Here is a 25377-nt window from a genome sequence, read left to right on the forward strand (position 1 = left end):
CTTTGATTTTTTAAAAGTAAATATTAATAAATAATGTGTTTACTTTATTATTTAAAAAAACCATATGAGAATGTCTGACATTAACAAACAAATTTAAGAATAAGACGGATTAGTCTTAATAATTCATGTTTAAAACAAAACTTTAAAATTAATTGTTTTAATATATATTAACCTTTTTCAGGTTTTGCAATCCTTACATAAAAAAGCAAAAAAAAAAAGTGTTATGATGAAACAATCCAAGTATGCAAAAATAATATTTAATCATATAAAAATATTTGTTAAAAAATATATATTTATATCCTGCATCCATGTTTATATGTTGTGAAAAGACAGTTCAAGCAAAAAGAAAAAGTAGAACTTTGTTTTAACTGTCTCTTCATAAATATGTTAAAAATACATTTGTTAATTTGTACATAACAATACAACATATTACAAAAGCAATGATATTACAAAGTTATGCTCTTTTTTCCCTTATTCACCTCTACTACAGATATATATTATTTACTATAATAATAATTTGATGTTATACTTAATGACAAGCCATTGTAATGCACACTTAGCTTAAAAATGATCAATACAAGCCAAGGAAAATAGGTCATTTTACATAACACACTTATATAGTCACGTATAATGTTTACCCAGAAGATTGGTCATTATGCATAAAACACACTTTTTTTCAGTCATTATTTTTTATGTCCTCCCAGAAGATTGGCTCTTATGCATTAAATTCAGTTTATCAGTCACTATGTTTAATTTAACCCAGAAAATTTATCGTAATGCATAAAACCCACTTTAACAGTCATTATGCCATATATCCACACAGAAGATGGTCATTACACATAAAACAATTTCATAAACAGGTTAAAATATGTTTGTTAATGTGTACATTAAAATATTACAAAAGCAATGATATTAATTGTTACAAACAAAATTATGCTCTTTTTTCCTTTATATACACCTATACTACAGATGTTTATTACAGATGTATTTCTATATGAATAATTGAACAGTATACATAATGTATAATGCTCTCTTGGCTTAAAATGATCAATACTGGCCAAAGAAATAGGTCATTTTAAACATAAAACACAATCAGTCATTATGTTAATGTCCACCTAGAAATTGGTTATTATGCATAAAACACACTGTCAGTCATTACATACAGTGTCTACCCAGAAGATGGGCAGTTTTCCATAAAACATTTTATCAGACATTATGCATAACTGACATTCAGAAGGTTGGTTTTTATTCAAATATTTGCTTCCTTGCAGGAAACTTAAGCTTTCAGTGAACATTTTCATAGAACAAGAATAAACCATACTTTAGCAACAAAGACAATGAAAACAACACAACAATAGTCGGGATAATTCCTATAACGTGATTAATTATAAAAATAAAGATAACACTGTCAATGACAAAATGAAAATATCTCATTATATAAAAAAAGTATCAACAGACAATAAAATAAAAACATCAACATAACATAATTAATTTGCTTTCTATTCTGAGCACTAACAAGAAATTGTTTTAAATTAAAATTTACTTTGCATTTTTTTAAATAATCAGTCCAGTACAGCCTTATTTCAATGATCTGCTGTAATATAACAGACAAAAATAGCAGCGTTGAGCATAAGTAAGACTAATATAGTGAAAAATGTCAGATCATTCAATACTGTGTCAACATTGACATGTTGCCTGTCAGGTTTGTTTAAAAATGAGCAACTGAAAATTCGTCTGGACAAGTCTGGGAAATATGAACTATTCAGTATCACGATTAGAACAAGGGCCAACTGGAAAAATATACTAAACGACAGCATAATCGTTACTTTTAGATTGTTCGATCGCCCAAGCAGTTCTTCTTGTAGGAAATCCAAGTGTGAACAGAATAATATGACATTTATCAACAAAAGGGACATGTCTTTTTTGAAAAAGTGCACCTTTTTTTCGGGCTTCTCTTCTTCCTCTTCTTCTGGAGGATTTTCCTATAAATATAATTTAAATATTTAAAAGTCCCTTATATAGATAAAAATACTTGCAGCATTAGTTTGTATGAAAATAATCAAAATAAATAAAATAATTACAGGTGTCCCTTTCCTGTCGACAGGAATCCACTTTGGTGGGTATTGTTTTCCATTGTCCTCAAGCACTTCAACCTCTCCTGGCTCTGGATCTGAGAAAATAAAAAATGGTTAAAATATTTATAAAAAATATATTCAACATACAATTATAGTTTTCTTTAAATTAATAATGAATACATAAATAAAGGAAATATTTTAGAAACTTTGCTAAACAGTAGGAAGTGTAATTTAGTATAGGCATTAGAGTACCCCTTCAGCCAGGAAAAAATATTCTCTGTCTAACTGGCACCAGGGATTCTTCAAGGCAACACCCTAGGACTTTACTTGATTTAACCCAAACCCAATATTTTCGACCAACTGAAAAAAGCTCATACTCTTCAGTGCCTTTAACTTGTGTCACATCAAAATAAGCAGTTTTGTCTTTCATGACATGAGAACTTTGCTGAAACCTTAGCTTTAAGTAAAGTGCTGATTTCAAGATGTCCTTTCTCTGCAAAGGGTGGATCAAAAATAACATGGACCAAGTTTCTACTTATAATATTCACCAGCTGATCAAACCGTGACTCTGTAAATAGATTGATCATAAATTAACTTGTTTGCTGCAGAGAATAACAAATCTTCAAAAAAAATTTCAGACATTCACCCGGTAATTATATCCACCTTGGACGACATTACGAGAAGGGCAAGAACAACCGAAGCTGTTGTCAAGGTGGCGTTCTGTGGTGTTTTGGTTGATGATTTCCTCAAATTGCTACCTGATGAGGGCTTTAATTTACTGGGACGTGCAGATGCATTTCAGAGGTCATCACAGAGAGGGTGCAGTGCACAATCAACAGACAAATGATAACTCCGATAATCGTTATCAAGACTTAAGCCAGCTAAATGTTGCTGTTATTCTCTAAAGAAGTGAAAAGTGTCATCTTAAACAAAGACTTCTTAGATGAACAATACATAAAATCACAGAGAGAGTGAAAATAGCCATTGATAGATGTAAACGCCTTTGTGGGAAAAGCTGGGGATTAAACCCAAAGATGTCCCTATGGTTATGCATAGCAATAGTTAAACCCATGATAGCCTACATATGGTTTAGTGGAGGAAGAACATTACAGCTAAGGATAGTCTGGATCATCAATACTGCTTGAGCATTACCTGAGCAATGATAACGATTCATACGACTGCCCTGGAAGCCCTCCTGAATCAACCACTGCATATATTCATCAAGGGATATTCAAGTCACAATTTTCTGATGTAGGGACAGGCTCCAGGGACAGACTAAGTTTTAGGGATTGCCGATATATCTGGTATACAGATGACAAAGACTGAGTATGGGTCAGGAAGGATCACGAGCTAGTATTTATGGAAACTTGATATTTGCCAAGCATTTGACCTATTTTAAAGTCATTATCAAGGCAAAATAACTTAAAAGTGTCTAGAAATTACATAATTAAAATTATTTGGAGATTGTGAGATGCAGCCTGGTGTGACGTGGGTTTAGAAAAACATTTTGTTTATCATGCCAATGTTTCGATCTTTATTGAGATCATCTTCAGGGCGTGGGATTTATAAACATTTTTTAACTTATACAAAAACATGTAAGGATGTAAAAAAATGACTTTACACAATGCTAGAAATTTTAGACTCGATCAAAGTATTTGTACTCAATCAAAGTGTTTGTTTTCTGTGTAGATGTGTCATTATTATGTATCGAGCATAATGACACATCTACACAGAAAACAAACACTGAGGTACAAATACTTTGATTGAGTCTAAAATTTCTCGCATTGTATAAATGAATGTCATTACTATGTATCGTGCATAATGGCACATCTACACAGAAATCAAACACTTTGAGTGAGTATAAATAGTTTAGATTGAGTCTAAAATTTCTAGCATTGTATAAATGAATGTCATTATTATGTATTGCATAATGGCACATCTACACAGAAATCAAACACTTTGAGTGAGTATAAATAGTTTAGATTGAGTCTAAAATTTCTAGCATTGTATAAATGAATGTCATTATTATGTATTTGTGCATAATGACAGATCTACACAGAAAACAAACACATTGAAAATAGTTTAGATTGAGTCTAAAATTTCTAGCATTGTATAAATGAATGTCATTATTATGTATTGTGCATAATGACACATCTACACAGAAAACAAATACTTTGAGTGAGTACAAATACTTTGATTGAGTCTAAAATTTCTAGCATTGTATAAATTCATTTTTCACATCCTACATTTTTTTGCATAAGTTAAAAATTGTTTATAAATCCCAGGCCCTGAAGATGATCTTAATAAAGATCGAAATGTTGGCACGATAAAGAAAATGTTTTTCCAAACCTAGGCCACACCAGACCGCATCTCACAATCTCCAAATAATCATTAACTAACGGTCACTAAACACATTTCTACATAATTAAGTTTGTACTAGATGCTAGCTGGGAATGAGTCAGTCTTGAAAAAAAAATTGAAACATCTAGTAACATTTAATTATGATTTTTAAACATCTTTATGATTGTTTTCCCTATGATGACCTTAAAATAGGAAGAAAGCTTTCGGCAGAAAACAATTGAATGTGTTTTTCATCCAGGCCATACCGAGATTCAGATTATTTATGAGTAAAAAAATTATTACATCTAAAACTTTAAGCAGAAAGAGTTAATATGCCAAGGAGTCAAAAGGCTAGGTACTAACATCAAAAGAATTACCATCTTCAAAGTCCAGAGCAATTTGGGATTGTTTCAAGACTTGTCAAACATTGGATATAACAAAATATAGGCAAAGGGGTAATGAAGAGGTTGATAAATTGGGCAATGATAGTTCAACGAGGACACTTATTTTACCAGAACACTTCTATGGCCTACTAAACTGCCATAAACGAGGATCCATCAGTTACTTGATTAAAAATAAGTCTTCTGTTGAATTGGGACCTGATAAAAGGCTTCAAGCTTAAAGAAGAGCTCAGATAATAATGAAGATTGCATGCAACCAATATCGTTCATGGTGCATCATTTGTAAAGGACCGCAGGACTTTTTGTTAAATTCTAATAAAATGTAGTTAATTCATGGAAAACATGTAGCATATTAGTTTGTTATTAATATTATTATATACAATGAAACTGTAATGTTCAAAACAAAAATAAAGTTAACAATTTAAAAAAAACCACTTATTTCTAAGCAAAAAAAATGATTGGTGCATCCCTTATGTTACTGGTATTTGGTTAAATTTATATAGGCAGGCTTAATTTTAAATAATTTGTAAATTGTTAAAAAAAAGTAAAAACAATGATTGAATTTACAAAGTACTAACCCTGCATTTTACACCAGTTTGTAACAAAAAAAAGTGAAAAAGATCACTTGTCACCTAACGAGGCCTGGTTTTCATACGATAATCATTTAAATGAGGTCCTAGCCTTTATTTTTTTTCCAACGTTTACCGTCTATAATTAGACGATAACGGCCAACTCAGTGGGGCTTTTAATTGTTTGCGGACGGTGAGAAAATATCAAAAGGAAAACAAAACAAACGTCAACAAGTGAAAAACATGATAAAAACTTTCCTCTTGTCTCTAATTTTTGGGTTTTATTTTATTGACTGACAACGAGAGAGTCGGTTCGTTCGGCTGAACTATTCATGAACGAACGATCAGTCATAAGCGCGAGGTCAATTGAAAAAAATAAATAACACAATAAATTAATATGAAAAAAGTAATGTAAATTGCACTTAAAGCAAATAGATAACATGTCATAGTTAAATTTTTAAATACAAAATGTTGATACATTTTCTAATAAATCAATAGAATAAAAACTAAATAAATAAAATATTAAATAAATAAACCCAACAATTCAAATTATATCTCTATTATTTCTATTATATAAACTAATTATATGTAAAATTACAGAGGAGTTGAAGTTAATTAATACATAAATGATAAAGATCTACAGTCCATTAGTTTATATATTTTTTCCTTATTCGTTATAACTGGTGACTAAAGTCTACCTTTCTTCCACTATTGACCCTTCTTTATTTCCAAAGCGAAGTGCACTACACTTAAGGTGAATTTGCTTGAGAGCTTAAATAGGAATAAAACCATTTCAATTCAATAGTTAAATCATTGGCTAACGGTCACTAGACACCACATATTTCAATAGTTAAAGTTTAATAATAGTTAGCTGTGTACCTCCAATACCAAGCTAAAAATTGAAACCCAGCTCCAGTAAACTTCTGACGCAAGAGTTGTTATACCTTCAATACCGGACTAAACTTAGCTGCAAGAGTACCTTCAATAAAAGGCTAATTTTAGCTCCTATAACAAAAGCTCTTCCACCCCTAATTCCGGACTAAATGTACCTCCTCATACTTCTATCTCCATACCAGACAGCTTTTACACACCCAATACCAGGCTAAATTCAGCACTAGTGCTCTTATACCATCAATACCAGGTTAAACTTAACTTCTTGCATAAGAACTCTTATACCTCCAATATCAGGCTAGATTTAAGTCCTTATACAAGAACCCTTATGCCTCCAATACCACAGTAAATTTACCTCCGGATACAAGTGCTTATACACATCCAATGCCAGGTTAAAATCAGCTCCAGGTACTAGTGCTCTTATACCTTCAATAGCAGGATGAACTTTACTTCTTAATTATATATCTATATTCTTATATATCCCTCCAATACCAGGCAAGATTTAAATCCTTATATAAGAGCTCTTATATCTCAAATACCTCTTTATACTACAGCTCTTATACCTCCAATACCTGGCTAAATTCAGCTCCTGATACGAGAGCTATTTTACCTCCAGTACCAAGCTAAATTCAGCGCCAGATACTAGTGCTCTTAAGCCTTCAATACTGATTAAACTTAACTTCTTACACAAGAACTCTTATACCTCCAATACCAGGCTGAATTCAGCTCCTGGTAGAAGAGCTCATATACCTCCAGTATATTATACCAGACTAAACTTAGCTTCTGTAGGCTCCTGATTTCAGAGCTCTTATATATACTCAGAAACTGGTTTTGCAGTAATTCTCATTTTGAGCATTCGACCAGAGCCAGTTATTATGCCAGTATAGCATTTTAAATATTCTCTGTTGATACACAACTGATTGATTCATTATTAACCCTTGGCAAAGAAAAAAAATTGTTAAATTTATATTAAGAATATTTTTTAAAAATCTTGATTATAATTGTTTGAATGAAGAAAAATATTTAAAATGCTACTTTAGTGCCTGTTTTTACTAGAGAAGCAATTTTAATTGTGTATCTATAATATAAATTGCCAAGTCCAGGGATACAAAGAATCCAGTGTGACAAAAATCATGTTTTCACTCATTTACCTAGTAAGGGGTAGTTTTATCACTTTTACACCTTGAAGAATCAAATAATTTTTTTCACAATTAATAGAAAGTACAATCAAAATTTAAAAAAAATTAAATAGTCATTTTCATATTCGAGCTCCTATCCTTCAAACCAGAGTAAACTTGGCTTCTGCTCCAGCTGATCCAAGAGCTTTTACACCTCCAATAGCAGGCTAAACTTAACTCCTGATAAAGAGCTTTTACACCTCCAATAGCAGGCTAAACTTAACTCCTGATAAAGAGCTTTTATATGCACTTACCAACTGGTTTTGCAGTTATTCTGATTTTAGGCTGAATCACTCATCATCAGACTGCAATTTATCCAACTTACCGTCATTTGTTGATGTACTTTTACTTTTTAATTTGCATGTTTTATGATGTGTATAAGTTGTTTTGATCATCAATCTGTCAGATCAACGCAGCAAGGACCTCACCTGGATGGGAACGATCAAATTAAATTAATTTGTTAAAACTTGGCTTGAAAAAATAAATAAATATATAAAAGCTTTATATTAATAATGACTTTATTGAACTATTTTCCATTTACATTGAACAAAAATACAAAATATATGTAATATTTTATATGTATAGTGCACACACATTTTCTTCTGACAGTTGGAAAATAGAATTCTTTTAAATTAGTTAATCACATTTTATTATTTTCCATTTAATATAATACTCAATGATTAGCTTAAGGCCACATGCAAACAATGAAATTACATTTTATTAAATTTTTTTTTTTTAATGACAAATATATATTTTTTTGTTACATCGATTTTATTATCACACACTAATTATGAGAATCACAGACAGTGAGTTTACGTCATATGAAAGTTTATTAAGCATATAAAAATAAGCATGTTTGTTTTTAAAATAGATATATAATATAAATTAATGTTTAAAGCTGACACAAAATATTTGTGTTAATACATTTTTAATTAAAGCATAAAAATATTACAAAATTGCTAGATGATTGGATATTATACATAATGGTGAGTCATTATAATGTAGAAACATGTTTGGCCTGTATAAAATGGGCAAAATTACCTATATGACATTGTATGTCATAAGTATAATGTCCATCTAGGTCAGTCGTACGAAATGTCCAGTGCTTGGTCATTATGCGAAATATCAGATTAAAAATAAGCACGGACATTTTATTTCTTTATTATTTTTAAAATTAAAGACACATTTAAAGCTTAGTAAAATACCACAGTTATGTTTTTTACAATATAAAGGCAAAAATATTAATATATTAGGAACCTAGTAAGAGAGAATTTTCTTTATTATTTGTATTTAGTAATAATGCATAGAGATAACAAAATATTTTTGTATAATTACCTATATGTTATAAATGCTATGTAATGTTTTTTTTTTGTCAATCAAAAAACAGAATAGAACAAAGTTAAATTTTAACCATTCAAAGCTGGCTAATTTTTACTCTGAACATATTCAGTAGTACTTTCTCTCCAGTCGTATTCTTCTTTGTTTCATCAATTCCTCTAAAAAAAACTTTTTATTTCTGAAATATAATACACCCAAATGGTAGCGTTGATTATTAGTAAGACCACTATTGTTGAAAGGCTCAGATTATTTAAAATGTTGGAATTAAGGGGTTTGAAATAATTTTCAAAAAGCGAACTATTCAAAACCATTATCAGAACAAGTACAACCTGGAAAAAAAAGAAAAATGAACAACTTCTAGCCGAGTGAATGTGCGAATGTGTTTACCTGTAAAGCAATGCTCACAGACAGCATTATTATTGAATCCGTCCTTATCAAATCGACCAATGACATTTCTTCACGCAATATGTCCAGATTTATGCAGAAAAGTACAAGATTACAAAGCAAGAGTGACATGTCCTGTTTGAAATAGTACAATTCTTGATTGGGCTTTTCTTCATCTTCAGGCAGGTTTTCCTATAATCGATTTAAAATTGACTGAGTACAATTTAAATACGAAAGATATGGGATTTGAAGCAAATGACAACATTTACAGGCGGTTCTTTCCTGTGGACAGGAATCCACTTTGGTGGGTATTGCTTTCCATTGTCCTCAAGCACTTCGACCTCTCCTGGTCCTGGTTCTGGAAAAAAAAAGATTACTTGCATGTCAGACAGTACCAATGATTTATAAATTTAATATTACTTTATCATTTATAGTTTTACTTATGATTTATAATTTATCCAATCACATTGGTCTGCCTATTGCTTATATATATCTGGCCAGATATTTTTCAGCATTTGCCATTTTCAGTGGGTCAGGTCTGTTTTAATTCACCATTAAAGTAGTCAATTACTGGTGTCATGAATCGAATTTATTGTGGTAATGAAAGCGATTTTGTAACAAAAGCTGAATTTAGTCTGGTATTGAAGGTACAAGAGCTCTTGCATCAGGAGCCAACAAGAGCTGAGTTTAGCCTGGTATCGGAGGTGTAAAAGCTCTTGTATCAGGAATTGAACTTACTCTGGTAGTGGAGGTATAAAAGATCCGGAGTTAACAAGAACTGAGTTTTGCCTGGTATTGGAAGGTGTACTCTTGTATCTGGAGCTTGAATTTGCTCTGGTATAGGAGGTATAAGAGATCTTGTAACACCCAGGTCTTTCCCAACTGCTCCAGGGTATCTTTTACCATGTCGTTCGCCTTTGCCTTCCTTTTATTAAAATTCATAGTGGAACACAGGCAGTACCAGCATCGATAGAGAGCGGTTCCACCAAAATGAAACGCATGGCCACTTGGCGAGGTTTCCTTCTTTCCCCAGGGACTCTTGAAGCGGTCAGTTTTGGCTCCTCTAGCCTTTTTTTATGAAAAAAATTTCTTATTGTGCTTTGGCTGAACTACAAACTTCAACTGGCACTGTCAACCGTTTATTGTGGCAACTGTTCTATCACTGCTTTTCCTTCCATTTTTAACTGGCAGGGTTGTTAACCTAAAAGAAGATTTTCTTTCCTTGTCTGTTTTATTATTGTTAATTTGTTTTTAATTGCCAGCATAACAATTATTAATTTAATTTTCACCAAAAGAAAGAATATAAAGTTGTATTTTGTATTGTTGATAGTAATATCAATTATATTGTGAAAACTTAATTTTATTTATTTTTTATTTTTATCAGTTCTTTTAATTTTTAACTGCCCTGATTTCACCCTATAACTCATTACAAGCTCTTGGATCAGGAGCCAAGTTTTATCTGATATTGGAGGTTTAAGAACTCTTGAATCAGGAACTGAAAGGGTCCAAGTTTAGCCTGGTATTGGAGGTGAACAAGTTTTTGTATCAGGAGNTGGTGGTATTGGAGATATGAGTTAAGTTTTGTCTGGTATTGGTAGTATAAAAGTTCTTATATCACGAGGTAAGTTTAGTCTGGTATTGGAGGTGCGTTTAGCAATTTGTTTTTCTGTACAAAAGGATAATATCCATGAATCAATAAATAAACATATAGCTTGTACCTTATATTTAATCTCATATCAGGAATACTTAATTAGTCTAGTATAAAAGCTCATTTATCATAAGTTAAGTTAGTCTGGTATTAGAGGTATAAGAGCTCTTGGGCCAGGAGTTATGTTTAGTCTGGTAGTAGAGATATAAGAGCTCTTAGGCCAGGAGTTATGTTTAGTCTGGTATTAGAGGTATAAGAGCTCTTGGGCCAGGAGTTATGTTTAGTCTGGTATTAGAGGTATAAGAGCTCTTGGGCCAGGAGTTATGTTTAGTCTGGTATTAGAGGTATAAGAGCTCTTGCCCCTTAGTGAGTTTTATTATTCACCATCTTCAGTGGTTCTGTACCTTTTGCTCTGCCCCTATTTGGAAAATGCTGACCTCACTACAACGCTTTCTTTGTCAATTATTAAATATTCTATTAATTATGTTCCTAAAATAGATTTCATGTACTAAAAGATTCCAACACTAAAACTAAAAAACATATCGATCAATGGGTCGCCTTAAACACCATAACGTGTTGTCTATAATAAAGTAAATTCAAAAACAAAATTGAGTATGTTGTGTGTAATAGAATTTTTAATATCTATAAAATTAATGGATTTCCAGATGGAAAGTTCATATAATTTATGTGTGATAGATGTTACAACAAATAAATTTTCTCTAAACGATCATTGAATTGTGACTCTAATCTCTCTTTTCATTCAGTATTTCATCAATTTTGGGTTCCAATTCGTGAACTCATATGACACAAATTTGTTCTCTCTTGAAGCAATGACCTGGGGGTAGTGGGAGAATCGGTTAAAGAGTTCTGTGAAGTTAGTAAAAACCGACCAGAGCTTCAAAACGCTACAAAGATAAGAATATTTCTGCGTTGTAGTTTACAGTTGCAGAGTTCACTATGTGGAACCCTACATTGATCATTTATGTTTTTCAAATCAATTTATTTGTACATCTTTCAACTTGTGATCACAAATAAACCAATTTAAAACTAGTGGACAAGAAAAATAAGTTTTGACTGATAAAAGTCCAACACGCCAACTTTTTTTAGGTAAGACGTCTTCAGAAAATGGCGCAAAATGTATTAATCAAGAATAAGCTTGGATAAATTCTTACACCGTATTTTATTATTCCTGTAAATATTGATCAAACAAGCTTATATTCTGACATTCTTGGGACAGATGACAGATGGGCTTAAATGTTTTTATTTTATTGACACACTTTGCGTTATGTTATTAAACCGTTTAGTTTTAATGTTTAAACTGTCATTTATTTTATAAGAAATGTATAATTGTTGTTAAAACGGCACATACTAACCCTGCATGTCACGTATGTCGAGCCACTTTCGAAACTCATTCACATGGCATGCATTTAATTAACCCTCGCCTTTATTTTTTCTCGTTTGTCGCCGTCAATTGGACAGTTGGAAAATACGCTAAATAGTTTTATTTCTAATCACTTGATCGTTTAGGAATGGTTTTCTTTCTTTTTTATTGTTTTATTTTATGACGGCGTCAGTTTGAATCGTTCAGTTAACTGAACGATTCTTTTTGTGTAGGACAGTTTGTGTACCTCGTTCAAAAGAGTTTTTCTGAGAAATGAGAACCTTCCACTGTTGACTTTTGTGCAGAACTTTCTCGTTCCCTGATGCTGTTAAAAATTCGTTTTTTCACTGATTGAAAGGATCTTTAAAATGATTAATAAACAGAATTTGAAATTTGACTTCATCAGATGGATAAATAAAATTTACTAATTATACTGAAACTGACTGACCAGAGGCAGTTACTTGGCCATTATTCATAAAAATTTTGAATAATTGCAGTTCACCTTTACTAAAACCTTTTCTTGTTCTTTTATTATGTAACAAAACGTTTTTCTTTTCACATTGAAAATTTTTTTAATAATTGAAAAGATAGAAAATTGGTCTCTTTATCAGGCTGATAAATTAAATCTAACAATTAAATTCAAACTGACTGACCACTTTTTACACATTTTATCTAAGTTCTGTAGATTGCACTCATTGATTCATGAATTAATCTTTGAGAAAAAGATTAAAAAGTTACATTTTTATTATTTGTTATAAGCTTATTTATTGATTCAAGGATAGTAACTTTTCCAAAGAAAAAATTGTCAAATTGAGTCTTTCACCTCTAATACCACACTAACTTAAAGCTCCTGATATAAGAACTTTTATACCAGCAATAACAGGCAAAACATAGCTCTCATATCTCCAATACCAGGTTGAACTTAACTCCTGACACAAGAACTTTTCATCTCCAATACCAGGTATCAGGGTAAACTCGGCCCATATAGGTCTCTGACACAAAAGTTCTTAAACTTAGCTCCAGATACAAGAGCTTTTACACTTCCTATACCACGCTGAACCCAGCTCCTGTTACAAAAGTTCTTATATGTCCACTTCCAGACTAAAATTAATTCCTAACCCAAGAATTCTTATACCTCCAATACCAAGCTAAACTTACCTCCTGATCCAATAGCTTTTATAAGGCTAATTCAGCTCCTGTTGCAAGAGTTCTTGTACCTCCAATACCAGGTTAACAAAACTCCTGATACAAGAGTTACACCAGGCTAATAAACCCAGCTCTCATTAGCTCCTGATACAAGAGCTCATATATACTCACAAACTGTTTTGTAATAATTCTAGTGATAATCCTTTCATTTTGTAAAATTTATTGTTAAATTCACAGTAGTTAATTACTTTTTTTTGGATAATTTATTTATGGAGTTCTTGATAAGGTTTTGTTCTATTAATTTTGCACGTTCTTTTGCAGAAATATTTGAAAATAAATTTTGAAACATAAAAAGTATTTGCATTGAAATACAATCATAATACAGGTAAAGAATTGTCGACTCCAAATTTAGGTTTGAACCTAGTGGCTTTAATTATTGGCTTTAATTATTTTGGCTAAAGTTATCTTGAGTTTGTGAGTAGAACTATCCTTATTCTGCCCCACTCCTATTGTTTTGACACAAAAACTTTCTTGGCAAAGTATCCCAGGAGATAAATCAATGAAAATGCTCAGCATGTTTGAAAAAAAAAAAAAGAAAAGTTTCTTTTAGAATTAATATGTATCCAGGAATACATATTAACGGTTAAGGGTCAAAACATTTTATTTAACCATTTTTTTTTTTTTTTTTTAGCTGTTGAACAGGCTAAAGCTACTGATGCATTGTTAAATACAAATTCACAATGAAGACTCAGAAATTTTTTAACGAAACATATCTGACCAAACGAGCAAGCACAGGCTGATCAAAATGATCGATAACGACCGAAGTACAGGTTTATTTCCCTGTATCACATGGAGATCATGTGGAGAAATCTAACAATGATCAATTACTCTTGAACTTGATACACAACTTACTCTGTTTCATGTACCAAAAACAATTATTTTAACACAATAAAATGAAAATAAAAAATGTGTATGTTTATAAATGTATTAAGACACTTCGATTTCTCATATAAACATAAATGTTATTCATTATATTTGACTTTGATAAGTTTCAGTTGGTTTTTGAAAATATCATCTTGTTTTTTTAGACGGATTAACTTTCCCATTACACCACGGCCATGTCTTGTTTCTCTGAAAATTAAATTTACACATTTTTACTTAGTTGATATAATTTAAACTGCACAAAAATATTACTTATGTGCCATTCGACCCCCGCAAGCCTTAAACAATGCATCATCTTCAATTAAATGACTCAATGCATTATCTTCATCACTTTCGGACAAGGATTCCGCACCGTCATCTATTTTATTTTCTGCCGATGATTCCTTAAAACAATTCCATATATTTGTAAAATGCATAGAAATAAAATATACGAGCAACATACTTCACTGCAATTAGAAAAATATTCTTGCACTTTCTCCTTTTTTCTTTTTTTCACAGTTTTTCCATCTGACTTAAGCTTTCTTTTCTTGGTGCGTTTTGTATTTTCCTCCTGAAAAACATAGACAAATGGACATTAGAAAAAGAAACAAAATGTCAACTTATTTTATACAGAAATTTCAAATAAAATCACCTTATCTCCTATATTTATTTTGGACGCAGTTTCATTGAAGACTTTATCCCACCAGTTATTTGTGTACTCTTCCCCTGCACAAAATCCAAAGCCTTCTTTGTTTAATTTGCGCTTCGGTTTGATTGCTGTTGTAATTCCAGTCTTGTTCTTTCCAAGCCCGCTGCCTTTAAAAAAAGTCAAATAACATATGTATAAAAAGCCTTGGTTTGCATAACTTCACCATCTATAAATTTTTACAAATAAATGGTACAAAAGTTTGTCTCTGACAAAATATGTATACTGCAGCTTAAGTCCAACATATTGACAATATATCTTAGCTTCATGATCAGGAGAGTCATGAGGCAAGTCCAGTCAAAAAACAAGGAAGCCCAGAAAAAACGGGGGCAGTCGAGTCAAATAAAGTTGACTGATGAGGGGAGTCACAAGGCAAGTCCAGTTAAAAACAATGGAGGCAGTTGAGTCAAATAAAGTCAACCGATGAGGAGAGCACCGAGATGAGTCTGTCAAAACACAAATGAGGTAGTCGAGTCAAATAAAGTTAACTGACGAGGAGAGTCAGAAGGCAAGTCCAGTGAAGAAACAACTGAGGCTGTCAACCCAAATAAATTTAAAATAAAGTCAAATGATCAGGTGAGTCATGAGGCAAGTCCAGTCAAGAAACAATGGAGGCTGCCGAGTCAAGTAAAGTCAACTGATGAGTACAATCACGAGGGAAGTCACTGGACTTCCCAAGAAACAATAGAGGCAGTTAAATCAAATAAAGTCGACTGATGAGGGAGTCGAGTCAAATAAAGTCTGCTGATGAGGAGAGTCAAGAGGCAAGTCCATCTAGGAACAAACGAGGCAGTCGAGTCAAATAAAGTTGACTGATTAGTAGAATCATGAGGCAAGTCCAGTCAAGAAACAATGGAGGCAATCAAGTCAAGTAAAGTCGACAGATGAGTAGAATCACGAGGCAAGCCCAGAAAAAAAGAGGGCAGTAGAGTCAAATAAAGTTGACTGACGAGAGGAGTCACAAGGCAAGTCCAGTTAAAAAACAATGGAGGCAGTTGAATCAAATAAAATCAACTGATGAGGGAGTCGAGTCAAATAAAGTCTGCTGATGAGGAGAGTCAAGAGGCAAGTCCATCTTGAAACAAACGAGGCAGTCGAGTCAAATAAAGTTGACTGATTAGTAGAATCACGAGGCAAGCCCTGTAAAGAAACAATGAAGGTAGTCGTGTCAAATAAAGTCAACTGCTGAGGAGTGATGATATTCATGAAGCATATATTTCTTAGATAGATCACCCACTCCTTCATAACTAATGACTTTGTACATTACTAGCATATAAATGTAAAGGTATAATTTCAACACAAAGTTAGCCTGTCACTTATAGCGGTCCGGTGGAAACACCGACGCTACACTCCTCGCAGGAAGTGTGTAAAAGGAAAAATAAAAAAGACCATCCCTAAGAAAGGGTAGTCACTTCAGTGTAGTACAGTCGTTTGTCCTGTTTGGTTGAGTATTAAGAAGCTCGTCTACACCCCAAGGTGCGGATGTTGCAACATCCATTCCAAAATTAATGTTAATTGTGCTCATGATCATTTTTGTATAACGTTTTGTAGACCTATGTAATAAAGGATGTCATTGTGTATTTAGTTTTTTAATCTTAATCATAGTGATCTTGAATCTAGAACGACTTAATAAAAAGACGCAATACATTTTTCCAGTTTGTAGAGGCAATTAGGCCATAGTTTTAACTTTATTATATTACATTTAAATATAAAATAAATAAGCCCACCTTCTTTCCATCCATATTTTAAAAGCTGCTTCTTTGCAAAATCCATCAGACATATAAAATGTAAGTCTTACTGTCTTTTTGACGAAAATCCTATTGTCAGAAAGCCACTGATTTAATTATTAAAGAGGTATTTCGCATAAAAACGCCCCCCTCGACGTCTACAATAAAACATTTTGTTCTCCTTTTGAACAACATTTTTACACGTTTATACCCATGCCTTTCCATACAAAATACAACCCACTTCTTATCATTTGTATAATCGATGTTTAGGCTCTTTTGATCAATCGAGAGACTCCTGCAACCTCGTGGAGTAGTTTTTGAACGGAAATCTTGTTGACCACACTCTCTTGACGGTTTGCAATTTTAATATTAAATTATTTTATAAATATTATTATTTTTTATGATGACAAAGTAAACTTTATGACGTATTTTTTTCTGTAATTTAATTAATAATCAGTCTATTTTAATTCATGTTACGCTTGTTCTATGTTTACTTGTCTGATATGCTGTAAACTTTTCAACTATCCAAACAGTTTCAGTAATTTTGTCTTTAAGGGCTTATTATAATTAAAATAAGTTATTTACTAACTAAATTGATTTTTTTTTTTTTTACTTAAGAGTCTAGTGCTTTATACGACACTTATTTGTAGACATGAACACTGAATTAAAGTCTTGAAGAAAAAAGCATATTTAGTTGTTTTCGACCTATTTTAAGGCCATCATCAGTCCATGCACATGATCCTTTAGGAGAGCCAAAACGACATTAGTTCAGCGATAACATCACATTGATTATTGTTATTCAGATATTGTGAGATGCGTTCTGGTGTGATGTAGGTTTCAGAAAAACGTTTTCTTTATCGTGCCAACGTTTCGATCCTTATTGAGATCATCTTCAGGGCCTGGGATTTACAAACATTGTTTAAATTTAAAAAATACATGTAGGATGTGGAAAAAAGTGAATTTATACAATGCAAAATATATTTTTTATATTCAATCAAAGTATTTCTTCTTTTTTTTAATTTATAAGGTAAACTTTATTTAACATTTCTGTCATATAAGTTTCGCTAACTTTACAGCACTACAATAATATACACTTGCTATGAGGGATCAGCCCATTGGCTGTCCTCAAAATGTGTATTCATAATAAATAGTAATCAAACAATACGATATATGGTTGTTTTTTTAATTTTGTAACGTTCATGACAATCTGCCAATGCAGCACTGAAAATGGTGTGTTTCTTCACTCCAGTTGAACTTCATACCGTAAGGAATCGCTGTGATGTTTCCGTTAGTCTTTGGTGCTGTCTTGGAGGGGGGTATGTTATTGGCTGCTGCTCTTGCGGTCGTGTTTTCATGTGTGCACATTAAATCGTGGAGTTATTTCTACTCACAGAAAACAAACACTTTGAGTGAGTAGAAATACTTTGATTGAATATAAAAAATATATTTTGCATTGTATAAATTCACTTTTTTCCACATCCTACATGTATTTGTTAAATTTAAACGATGTTTGTAAATCCCAGGTCCTGAAGATGATCTCAATAAAGTTCGAAACGTTGGCACGATAAAGAAAATGTTTTTCTGAAACCTACATCACACCAGACCGCATCTCACGATATCTGAATAATTATCGACTAACGTTCACTAATCACCACACATTGATTACAGTGCTCGTCCCTTTGCATTGAGGCTGCATTGGTGGATGTTTTAAGGCAGTTATGACCCTTAGTGGTTTTATGTGTTAGAAGAAGTCTACAGATTGATATGTTAAGTTTTTTACGGGCTATCTCAAATTTCCTCGATAACCGACTCAGTCCCAACGTTGCCAAGGACTGTAACAGTACTTATTTGTAGATGTAAATCAGGGATTAGGTCGATGATAATACATAGCAGTTTCTGAAAAATAATGTTTGGTTATTGTTTTTAAAAATAACATCAGAACGGTAGATCCAAATTAAAAACCGTGTGGCCAGTTGAATTCAGCTTCAAAAAATATTCATTGATGTATACCATGCTGTTTGAGATAAACTATTCATACCCTGCTATCTTGTGTTAGATAAACCCCAATTAAAAAAATAAAATAAATAATAATATACAGTACACATTTAGATACATATATAGAGGGGAACAGAAGTTAAAACTTAAAATATTGTGTATAAAAGAACAAGGGATAAGTTGAATTTGAAAAAAATAAAAACACTCAGTTCCTTCGTCCTTACAAGAAATTTATCCCCATCATCAAGCCTTTGAAACTATTTCTAATGATTTAAGCAGATAACAACTTATAAACTTACAATATTATAAATTATGGTATCAACTGTAATAAATTTATGAGTTTTTCTTAGTTGCAATGGGTGAAAAATCCCCTCCACTCTACTAAGCAAAACTTAAAAATTAACTCTTTACAGATTATTTGTTTAACTCGTATAATGATTGGATTTATTTCAGGTGTATGGATAAGCTGCAAACGTCGATCGACGTCAACGACCCGAATTTCAGACACTCGGAGCACCATTTGGACGAGTATATTCAAACGGTGAAAATACAATACGAAAAACTCGAAAATGAGTATCACCGATTGTTGAAACTGCGGAATGAATTGGGTCAAAGACTAAAAGAGCAGAAGCAGATTGGGAAAAACAAGCAGAGCGATGCTATGTTGAAGATGGAGTGTTTATGAAAACAAGAAGAAAAAAGGATTACGTTGTGATTATTTCATTAAATTTTCAGTAAGTTCAGCTATTAGTCCAATGAGTAAATTAGTATAATATAGTAATAAAATATTTATAAAAAATTTTGATTGTTTTTTTATAAACTAATCTGGATTGATGAAATCATCTTGAAGTCAGTGTGTGCAATTTTAATATGTATATAATAATTTTATTGTATATGTGTCGGCATTTCTGGAAATGAAAGAATTGATCACCAGGCAAGGAACGCTGCAAACGATCCACAAAGAACAGATGAATTTCCTCTGTCCAGAGGACATAGTTGTTTATGTTAAAAACATTATCAACGAAAGTGGGCGGCAAGACGGAATGCCTGTAGAGATAGTATGAAAGAAATTAAGCCAGTTGAGAGCCATTCAAGAGAAAGAATTTGTGATTCTCTCCTTACTGGTGAATAGGTCATATCAGACTGATCCGTAATAGTATTTTAATAGGCAACAACCTTCCAACTTGTCCTCGACGTATTTGAAGTGGAGAACTTATTCTGATCATAAAACGTATTTTAGTCGACTGTCACACTTTGCAACCCTTTTGGCAAGGGCTCAACTTTTCGAGTGATTTAAAGGAGTTGCTAGGTCCCCAGTGTTTTTTTTTCGAAGAGCTTTTTTCAGCTTTAATTTATTGTAATTAATAATGAGATTTAGGCCTTTTCCAAAATTCTTATACCTTTGAATGCTCGTTTGCTAATGTTTGAATGAGAGTTCTGCGTGCAAGATTTCTTTCTTTTTTCAGGAATTTTTGAGGCAGATCGGAAAAATTAAATAAAAGAAAATACAAATTGCGGGGCAATAAACTATAATGCCCAAAATTGTAATTTAAATAAGGAAAGACATTAGTGTATTTATAGTATTTTAACGGAAGACTAAGTTTTAGGGATTGCTGATATATCTGGTATACAGATGACAAAGACTGAGTATGGGTCAGGAAGGATCACGAGCTAGTATTTATGGAAACTTGATATTTGCCAAGCATTTGACCTATTTTAAAGTCATTATCAAGGCAAAATAACTTAAAAGTGTCTAGAAATTACATAATTAAAATTATTTGGAGATTGTGAGATGCAGCCTGGTGTGACGTAGGTTTTAGAAAAACATTTTCTTTATCATGCCAACGTTTCGATCTTTATTGAGATCATCTTCAGGGCTCAAAGTGTTTGTTTTCTAGGTAGATGTGTCATTCTTGTGTGTCGTGTTGTGTCTTGTGGGCACTCTCAACAGGACATGCAAGAATGACACATCTACACTGTAAACAAACACTTTGAGCCCTGAAGATGATCTCAATAAAGATCGAAACGTTGGCAGGATAAAGACAGTGTTTTTCTAAAACCTACATCACGCCAGACTGCATCTCACGATCTCCGAATAAATCGTTAATGCTAAACTGTAAATACTTTTCTTTTTATTTCGGAGAGGAGCTTAATTTTTGACGAAAAAGTATATATACAAGTGTGTGGTGTTTAGTGATCGTTAGTTAATGATTATTTGGAGATCTTGAGATGCGGTCTGGTGTGATGTAGGTTTTAGAAAAACATTTTTTTTTATCGTACCAACATTTCGATCTTTATTGAGATCATCTTCAGGGCCTAGGATTTATAATCATTATTTAAATTTTACAAATACATGTAGAATGTGAAAAAAATGAATTTATAGAATAGAAAGGATTTATAAAAAACATTGGATGAAAAATGGCAAAAAGGAGGGAAAATTCAAAAGGTGGATTGAGTAGTAGGAAGTTGGTGCCCAAGTGGATCGAAGCACGATAGCTCAAGTGGTTAGAACAGTGGCGTATCTAGCTGAAGGTCGAGGGTTCAAATCCCGCTCGTGACACTGACTTTTTTACCTCGACCAATACCTTACATAAAGATCTATAAACATTGTTTAAATTTTACAAATACATGTGGGATGTGAAAAAAAATGAATTTATACAATGCTAGAAATTCATTTTTTTCACATCCTACATGTATTTGTAAAATTTAAACAATGTTTGTAAACCCCAGGCCCTGAAGATGATCTAAATAAAGATCGAAATGTTGGCATGATAAAGAAAATGTTTTTCTAAACATAGACCACACTAGACTGCATCTCATGATCTCCAAATAATCAATAAGTCTTGGGTTCATTGAATCTGTATCTAGGACAAAGGCATGTGAAAAATTTCAAAGGATCATCACAGAAACCAACAGCAGAACTAATAAACCCAAGATGTAAGAACCAGAATGATAGAAGGATTGCAGACTCTCAACAAGCCTCTGCAGATATTGCAGGGCAGGGGGACATTTGCTCTGTTCATTTGTAGGCCGACATCCTTACTCATTGGAGAGGAAAAGCCTAGGCTTGAAGAATACACGTGGTAGACCTTAACAAAGGCTTAGGGTGACTGCAAATGGTTTAGGTGTTGACACCGCTCATTACTGTAAGGTAAAAGTCCCATGTTCAAACCCACTGGATGTACTTATTAATAAGTTTTTTCCCTCGAAATCCCCGAGGATTCACATAACCTTGTAGTTGAATAGTACATTTTATAATGTAATATCATTTATTATCAATTTATATATTTATTTTATTGTTTTAGAAAATAAAGGTGAAAGAAGCTTTAAAGAAATTGTAATTTCTAATTCAATCGCACCAAAATGGCAAAGAATAAGAAGAAAGAAAAGAAAATTGAAAAAGAAAAGAAAATTGAAAAAAAGACGAGTAAAAAAGTTAAAAATCCCAATGTAAATAAGCCAAAAGTGTTAAGGTGTAAAGATTCCATACAGTTTGTTACGTCTATGAAACACAATTTAGATGTAATGTGCTCCACATTCAAGTGCATTGTCACAGCTCTAAATGAGACAGATTGCACTGAAGAAACGGAACTTCCTGAAAACGACAACCCAGAGGAAGAATGGTGTCCTCCGTCAAATTCGACTTCAAACAATCACTTCCAGATACCAGTTGTACACGATAAAAGTAAAGGTTTCAAGTCTTATTTTAATATTCAAAGTGTTGCCAATGAGCAGCAAAATTATCAAGCGTTTCATAAAGACATTCCCAATACTAGTAGTCCGAAGAAACCCGAACCTTCAGAGGCAGAATCAGAGTTTCAAGAAATGACGGAACATCCTTTTGATGTGGAAGAGACAAATGAAGAAACTGGAAATTATTCTGTTGATGGTTCGTTTAACAGCTCTAATGGAATTACATCAAAAATGGAGTTCTGTGATGCTTTGACAAGTTCACTTTGTGCATACGATAATGAAAATTATCCATCTATTCAGAATGAAAGCTTGAAAGAAGAAAGTTACAAACCAGCAATTTTACCAATGGCTTCTAATTCTATTCTCTTCCAAGGCGGTCTTTTCAAAGTTAAAATATCAAATCTCAAACCGAGGTGAGTTTTTAAATTTTACTCTTGTGTTTATAAAATCATTTAATTCTTCTCCTCCCGTAGCGTTAAGTATGAGGACATTAATGGTATTTTATCAGAAATTGGGGTTGATAATAACACCGTTGAGGACATAATGCTGGTCAATCATAGTCAGAAAACTTTTGCTGTCATTTCATTTAGTGATAATGCGACTATGATGGTATGTTTTTTCCCTTAACCAAGTGATTATAATCTTGTAGTAAAAATGTGAATTTCTTTTCAGAAAGCTTTGTCGTCGAATAAGAAAATAAATCATCAAGGAAAGGTTATAACAATAAAACCAGTATCACAAAGATAATGACAAGAAAATAAAGATTTTAACATACAAATAACTTTCTATTCTCAAGAATCAAATTTGTATTAAAAATTAGTTTAGAAGTTGGATGTCACGTCATGTAAATATCACAATGTTGGATTAGTACTGTTTACATATTTTTCAAGATTCCAGTTAAATAAACAATGTAAAAAAATGTTCAAGTTGTAAAACAAACTTTTCTAAATAATTCATACAATTAAATGTCTGTTAATTTATATTTATGTCAGCGATCATTGATAAATTCTTGGTGAGAACACTGGAATATAATTGGATGCGTAGTTTGGAAGTTAAAAAATAATTCACACAATAACTATAAAATAATTCAGATAGTTATAAGCAAAGACTGGATTTTTATGCAGTTTGATATTTCGTCTGCCACCATATATGACCGAGGAAATCAATTATCTATCTGAATCATGTATTTTGGAAGCTGTTGGTTAAATTTTGTAGAGCATAATTTCGCATATTTGATGAATATTGCATAAAATTGCATATTTGAAGGATTTTTACGTAAAGTCGAATTTATCGCACAAAATATTTACAACACTATATTGGTTTGTGGAGGAAGCATAAAAAAGTTCTGTAAAAAAAAAAAGTTGAAAAGTTGGTTTAATTCGAAGTAAACTGAAATAGGCCACAACGACGGGAAAAGAAGATTCTAGAAATACCGAACAAAGAATATAAATTCTTAGGTCTTACTTCAATATTAAATATTCTCACAAATTTTAAATGACCGTAGGCACTATTTCACGGAAGAAAATTTAGAGAAGTACTAATTTATTAACATTAATTATACTCAATTAGTATAAAATATATAATGTAATTATGTAAGTGAGAAAATATTGTTAAATGTAAATAAACTCTAGGGGGCATCCATCGGTGGCCGCAACAGTTTAAGCGTTTCAAGTATTAATACTGCATATTTCAGGACTTTCAACTGCATATTTTATGGAATATTTTGGCAATTTTTACTGCATACACTTTTTTTTTAAGATAAAATTTTGTTTTATAAAGCTTCAAAATGTGGACTTAGAAGAGTGTAGGCTAAGTGTATACAAGAAAAACATGTCCCTTCGGGCTTGAAAATAAAAGTTTACAAAAGCTTATCTGAACAGTTGCTAATTAACAAATTCACATAATAACATTGTCATTGGCTAACATGCAAAGAACATAAAGCCATTAAAAAAAATAATAATTAAAAAAAAACAGTTGCTAATTATGGAGCTTAGGAATAGGGGGTTTCAGCAGTATATAGCAGTAGCAGGAAAAAAAATCAAAGTTAATCAAATAACTGCCACCCCTAACTATATGCTAGCTTTAGAACCTGAAATGAAACCGTATTTCCGTATACCCTCCAGCTTCATTTAAAATACTGCTTGAAAATACGCAAGTTGCCAGGCCATTTAACAAAAAGCTTCTCAAAGAGGATACGATTGAAGTGAATTTCATGAACAAAACAAGAAAGAGATTTATTGATTTAAAAAGTTTCATAATTTCTTTGTCTTTTTATGTTGTTTTGTATTTGTAAATTTGTAAAAAAAATAAGTTATTTTTATACCTATGTATACTATGAAGTTTTGAATATCAAATTGTATTGTTATATTTATGTATAAATCTACATGCAGACACAATAAATTAATTGCCTGTCCGACAGTACCAATGATTTATAAATTTAATTTTACTTAATCATTTATAGTTGTGCTCATCATTTATATTCATCAGGTAAATTCAATACAACATTGAGTATGTTGTGTGTAATGGAATTTGTAATATCTATAAAATTAAGGGATTTACCGGATGGAAAGTTGATATGTGTGATAATGCTATGACAAATAAATTTTCTCTAAACGGTCAATAATGTTGTGACTTTAATCTCTTTAGACATACTGTATTTGATCAATTTAGGGTTCCAAATTAGAGAGCTCATATGACCAATTTGTTCTCTCTTGAAGCTCTTTTGAAGCAATCATCATCATTGATCATTTTCAAATCAATTTAATTTAACATCTTTCAACTCATGCAACACAAATAAACCAATTTAAATTTAGTGAACAAGGGAAATAAGTATTGATTGATAACAGGCCAACAGAATACTTTTTTTTGGGCAAGATGCCTTCAAACAATGGCACAAAATGTATTAAAGCAAGAATAAGTTTAAATAAATGCTTGCACTGTATTTTATTATTCCTATCAATATTGATCAAGCATGTTTATAATCT

At 32.0% G+C, this 25377-nt stretch overlaps 4 protein-coding genes across 6 annotated transcripts; 1 reads left to right on the plus strand and 3 right to left on the minus strand.

Annotated features, from left to right (window-relative positions):
- Positions 1-349: 349 nt before the first annotated feature.
- Positions 350-5691, minus strand: LOC106664311. The gene is made up of 3 exons (XM_014389924.2): positions 5395-5691; positions 2082-2170; positions 350-1982 (listed from the first exon to the last, which is right to left on the minus strand). Exons 1-3 carry the CDS (start codon positions 5399-5401, stop codon positions 1584-1586), a joined length of 495 nt encoding a protein of 164 aa, XP_014245410.1. The 5' UTR covers positions 5402-5691; the 3' UTR covers positions 350-1583.
- Positions 5692-7632: 1941 nt separating this feature from the next.
- LOC106664179 lies at positions 7633-12387 on the minus strand. 2 transcript variants are annotated; one of them, XR_002910501.1, is made up of 5 exons: positions 12198-12387; positions 9440-9534; positions 9180-9368; positions 8790-9121; positions 7633-7882 (listed from the first exon to the last, which is right to left on the minus strand). XR_002910501.1 is itself a non-coding variant. In XM_014389635.2 (4 exons), the coding sequence occupies exons 1-4, from the start codon at positions 12202-12204 to the stop codon at positions 8951-8953; spliced, it is 456 nt and encodes a 151-aa protein (XP_014245121.1). In that variant the 5' UTR covers positions 12205-12383; the 3' UTR covers positions 8790-8950. The 2 variants fall into 2 exon arrangements, 1 of the variants encoding a protein (XP_014245121.1); XM_014389635.2 differs by lacking the exon at positions 7633-7882 and having other exon boundaries at positions 9446-9534; positions 12198-12383.
- A 1974-nt stretch (positions 12388-14361) lies between these two features.
- LOC106664210 (G patch domain-containing protein 4) lies at positions 14362-16950 on the minus strand. Its single transcript, XM_014389695.2, has 5 exons — positions 16706-16950; positions 14925-15088; positions 14736-14843; positions 14546-14676; positions 14362-14482 (listed from the first exon to the last, which is right to left on the minus strand). The coding sequence occupies exons 1-5, from the start codon at positions 16749-16751 to the stop codon at positions 14374-14376; spliced, it is 558 nt and encodes a 185-aa protein (XP_014245181.1). The 5' UTR covers positions 16752-16950; the 3' UTR covers positions 14362-14373.
- A 9-nt stretch (positions 16951-16959) lies between these two features.
- On the plus strand, positions 16960-23906 carry LOC106664208. Of its 2 annotated transcripts, XM_024228021.1 has the most exons (6): positions 16960-17058; positions 19154-19434; positions 21569-21851; positions 22006-22806; positions 22867-23002; positions 23066-23906. In XM_024228021.1, exons 4-6 carry the CDS (start codon positions 22064-22066, stop codon positions 23138-23140), a joined length of 954 nt encoding a protein of 317 aa, XP_024083789.1. In that variant the 5' UTR covers positions 16960-17058; positions 19154-19434; positions 21569-21851; positions 22006-22063; the 3' UTR covers positions 23141-23906. The 2 variants fall into 2 exon arrangements, with proteins under 2 accessions (XP_024083789.1, XP_014245178.1); XM_014389692.2 differs by lacking the exon at positions 21569-21851.
- The last annotated feature ends 1471 nt before the right edge of the window (positions 23907-25377 follow it).

The sequence above is a fragment of the Cimex lectularius genome, unplaced genomic scaffold (genome assembly GCF_000648675.2).
Source record: "Cimex lectularius strain Harlan isolate CLEC.00 unplaced genomic scaffold, Clec_2.1 scaffold190, whole genome shotgun sequence".
NCBI lineage: Eukaryota > Metazoa > Arthropoda > Insecta > Hemiptera > Cimicidae > Cimex > Cimex lectularius.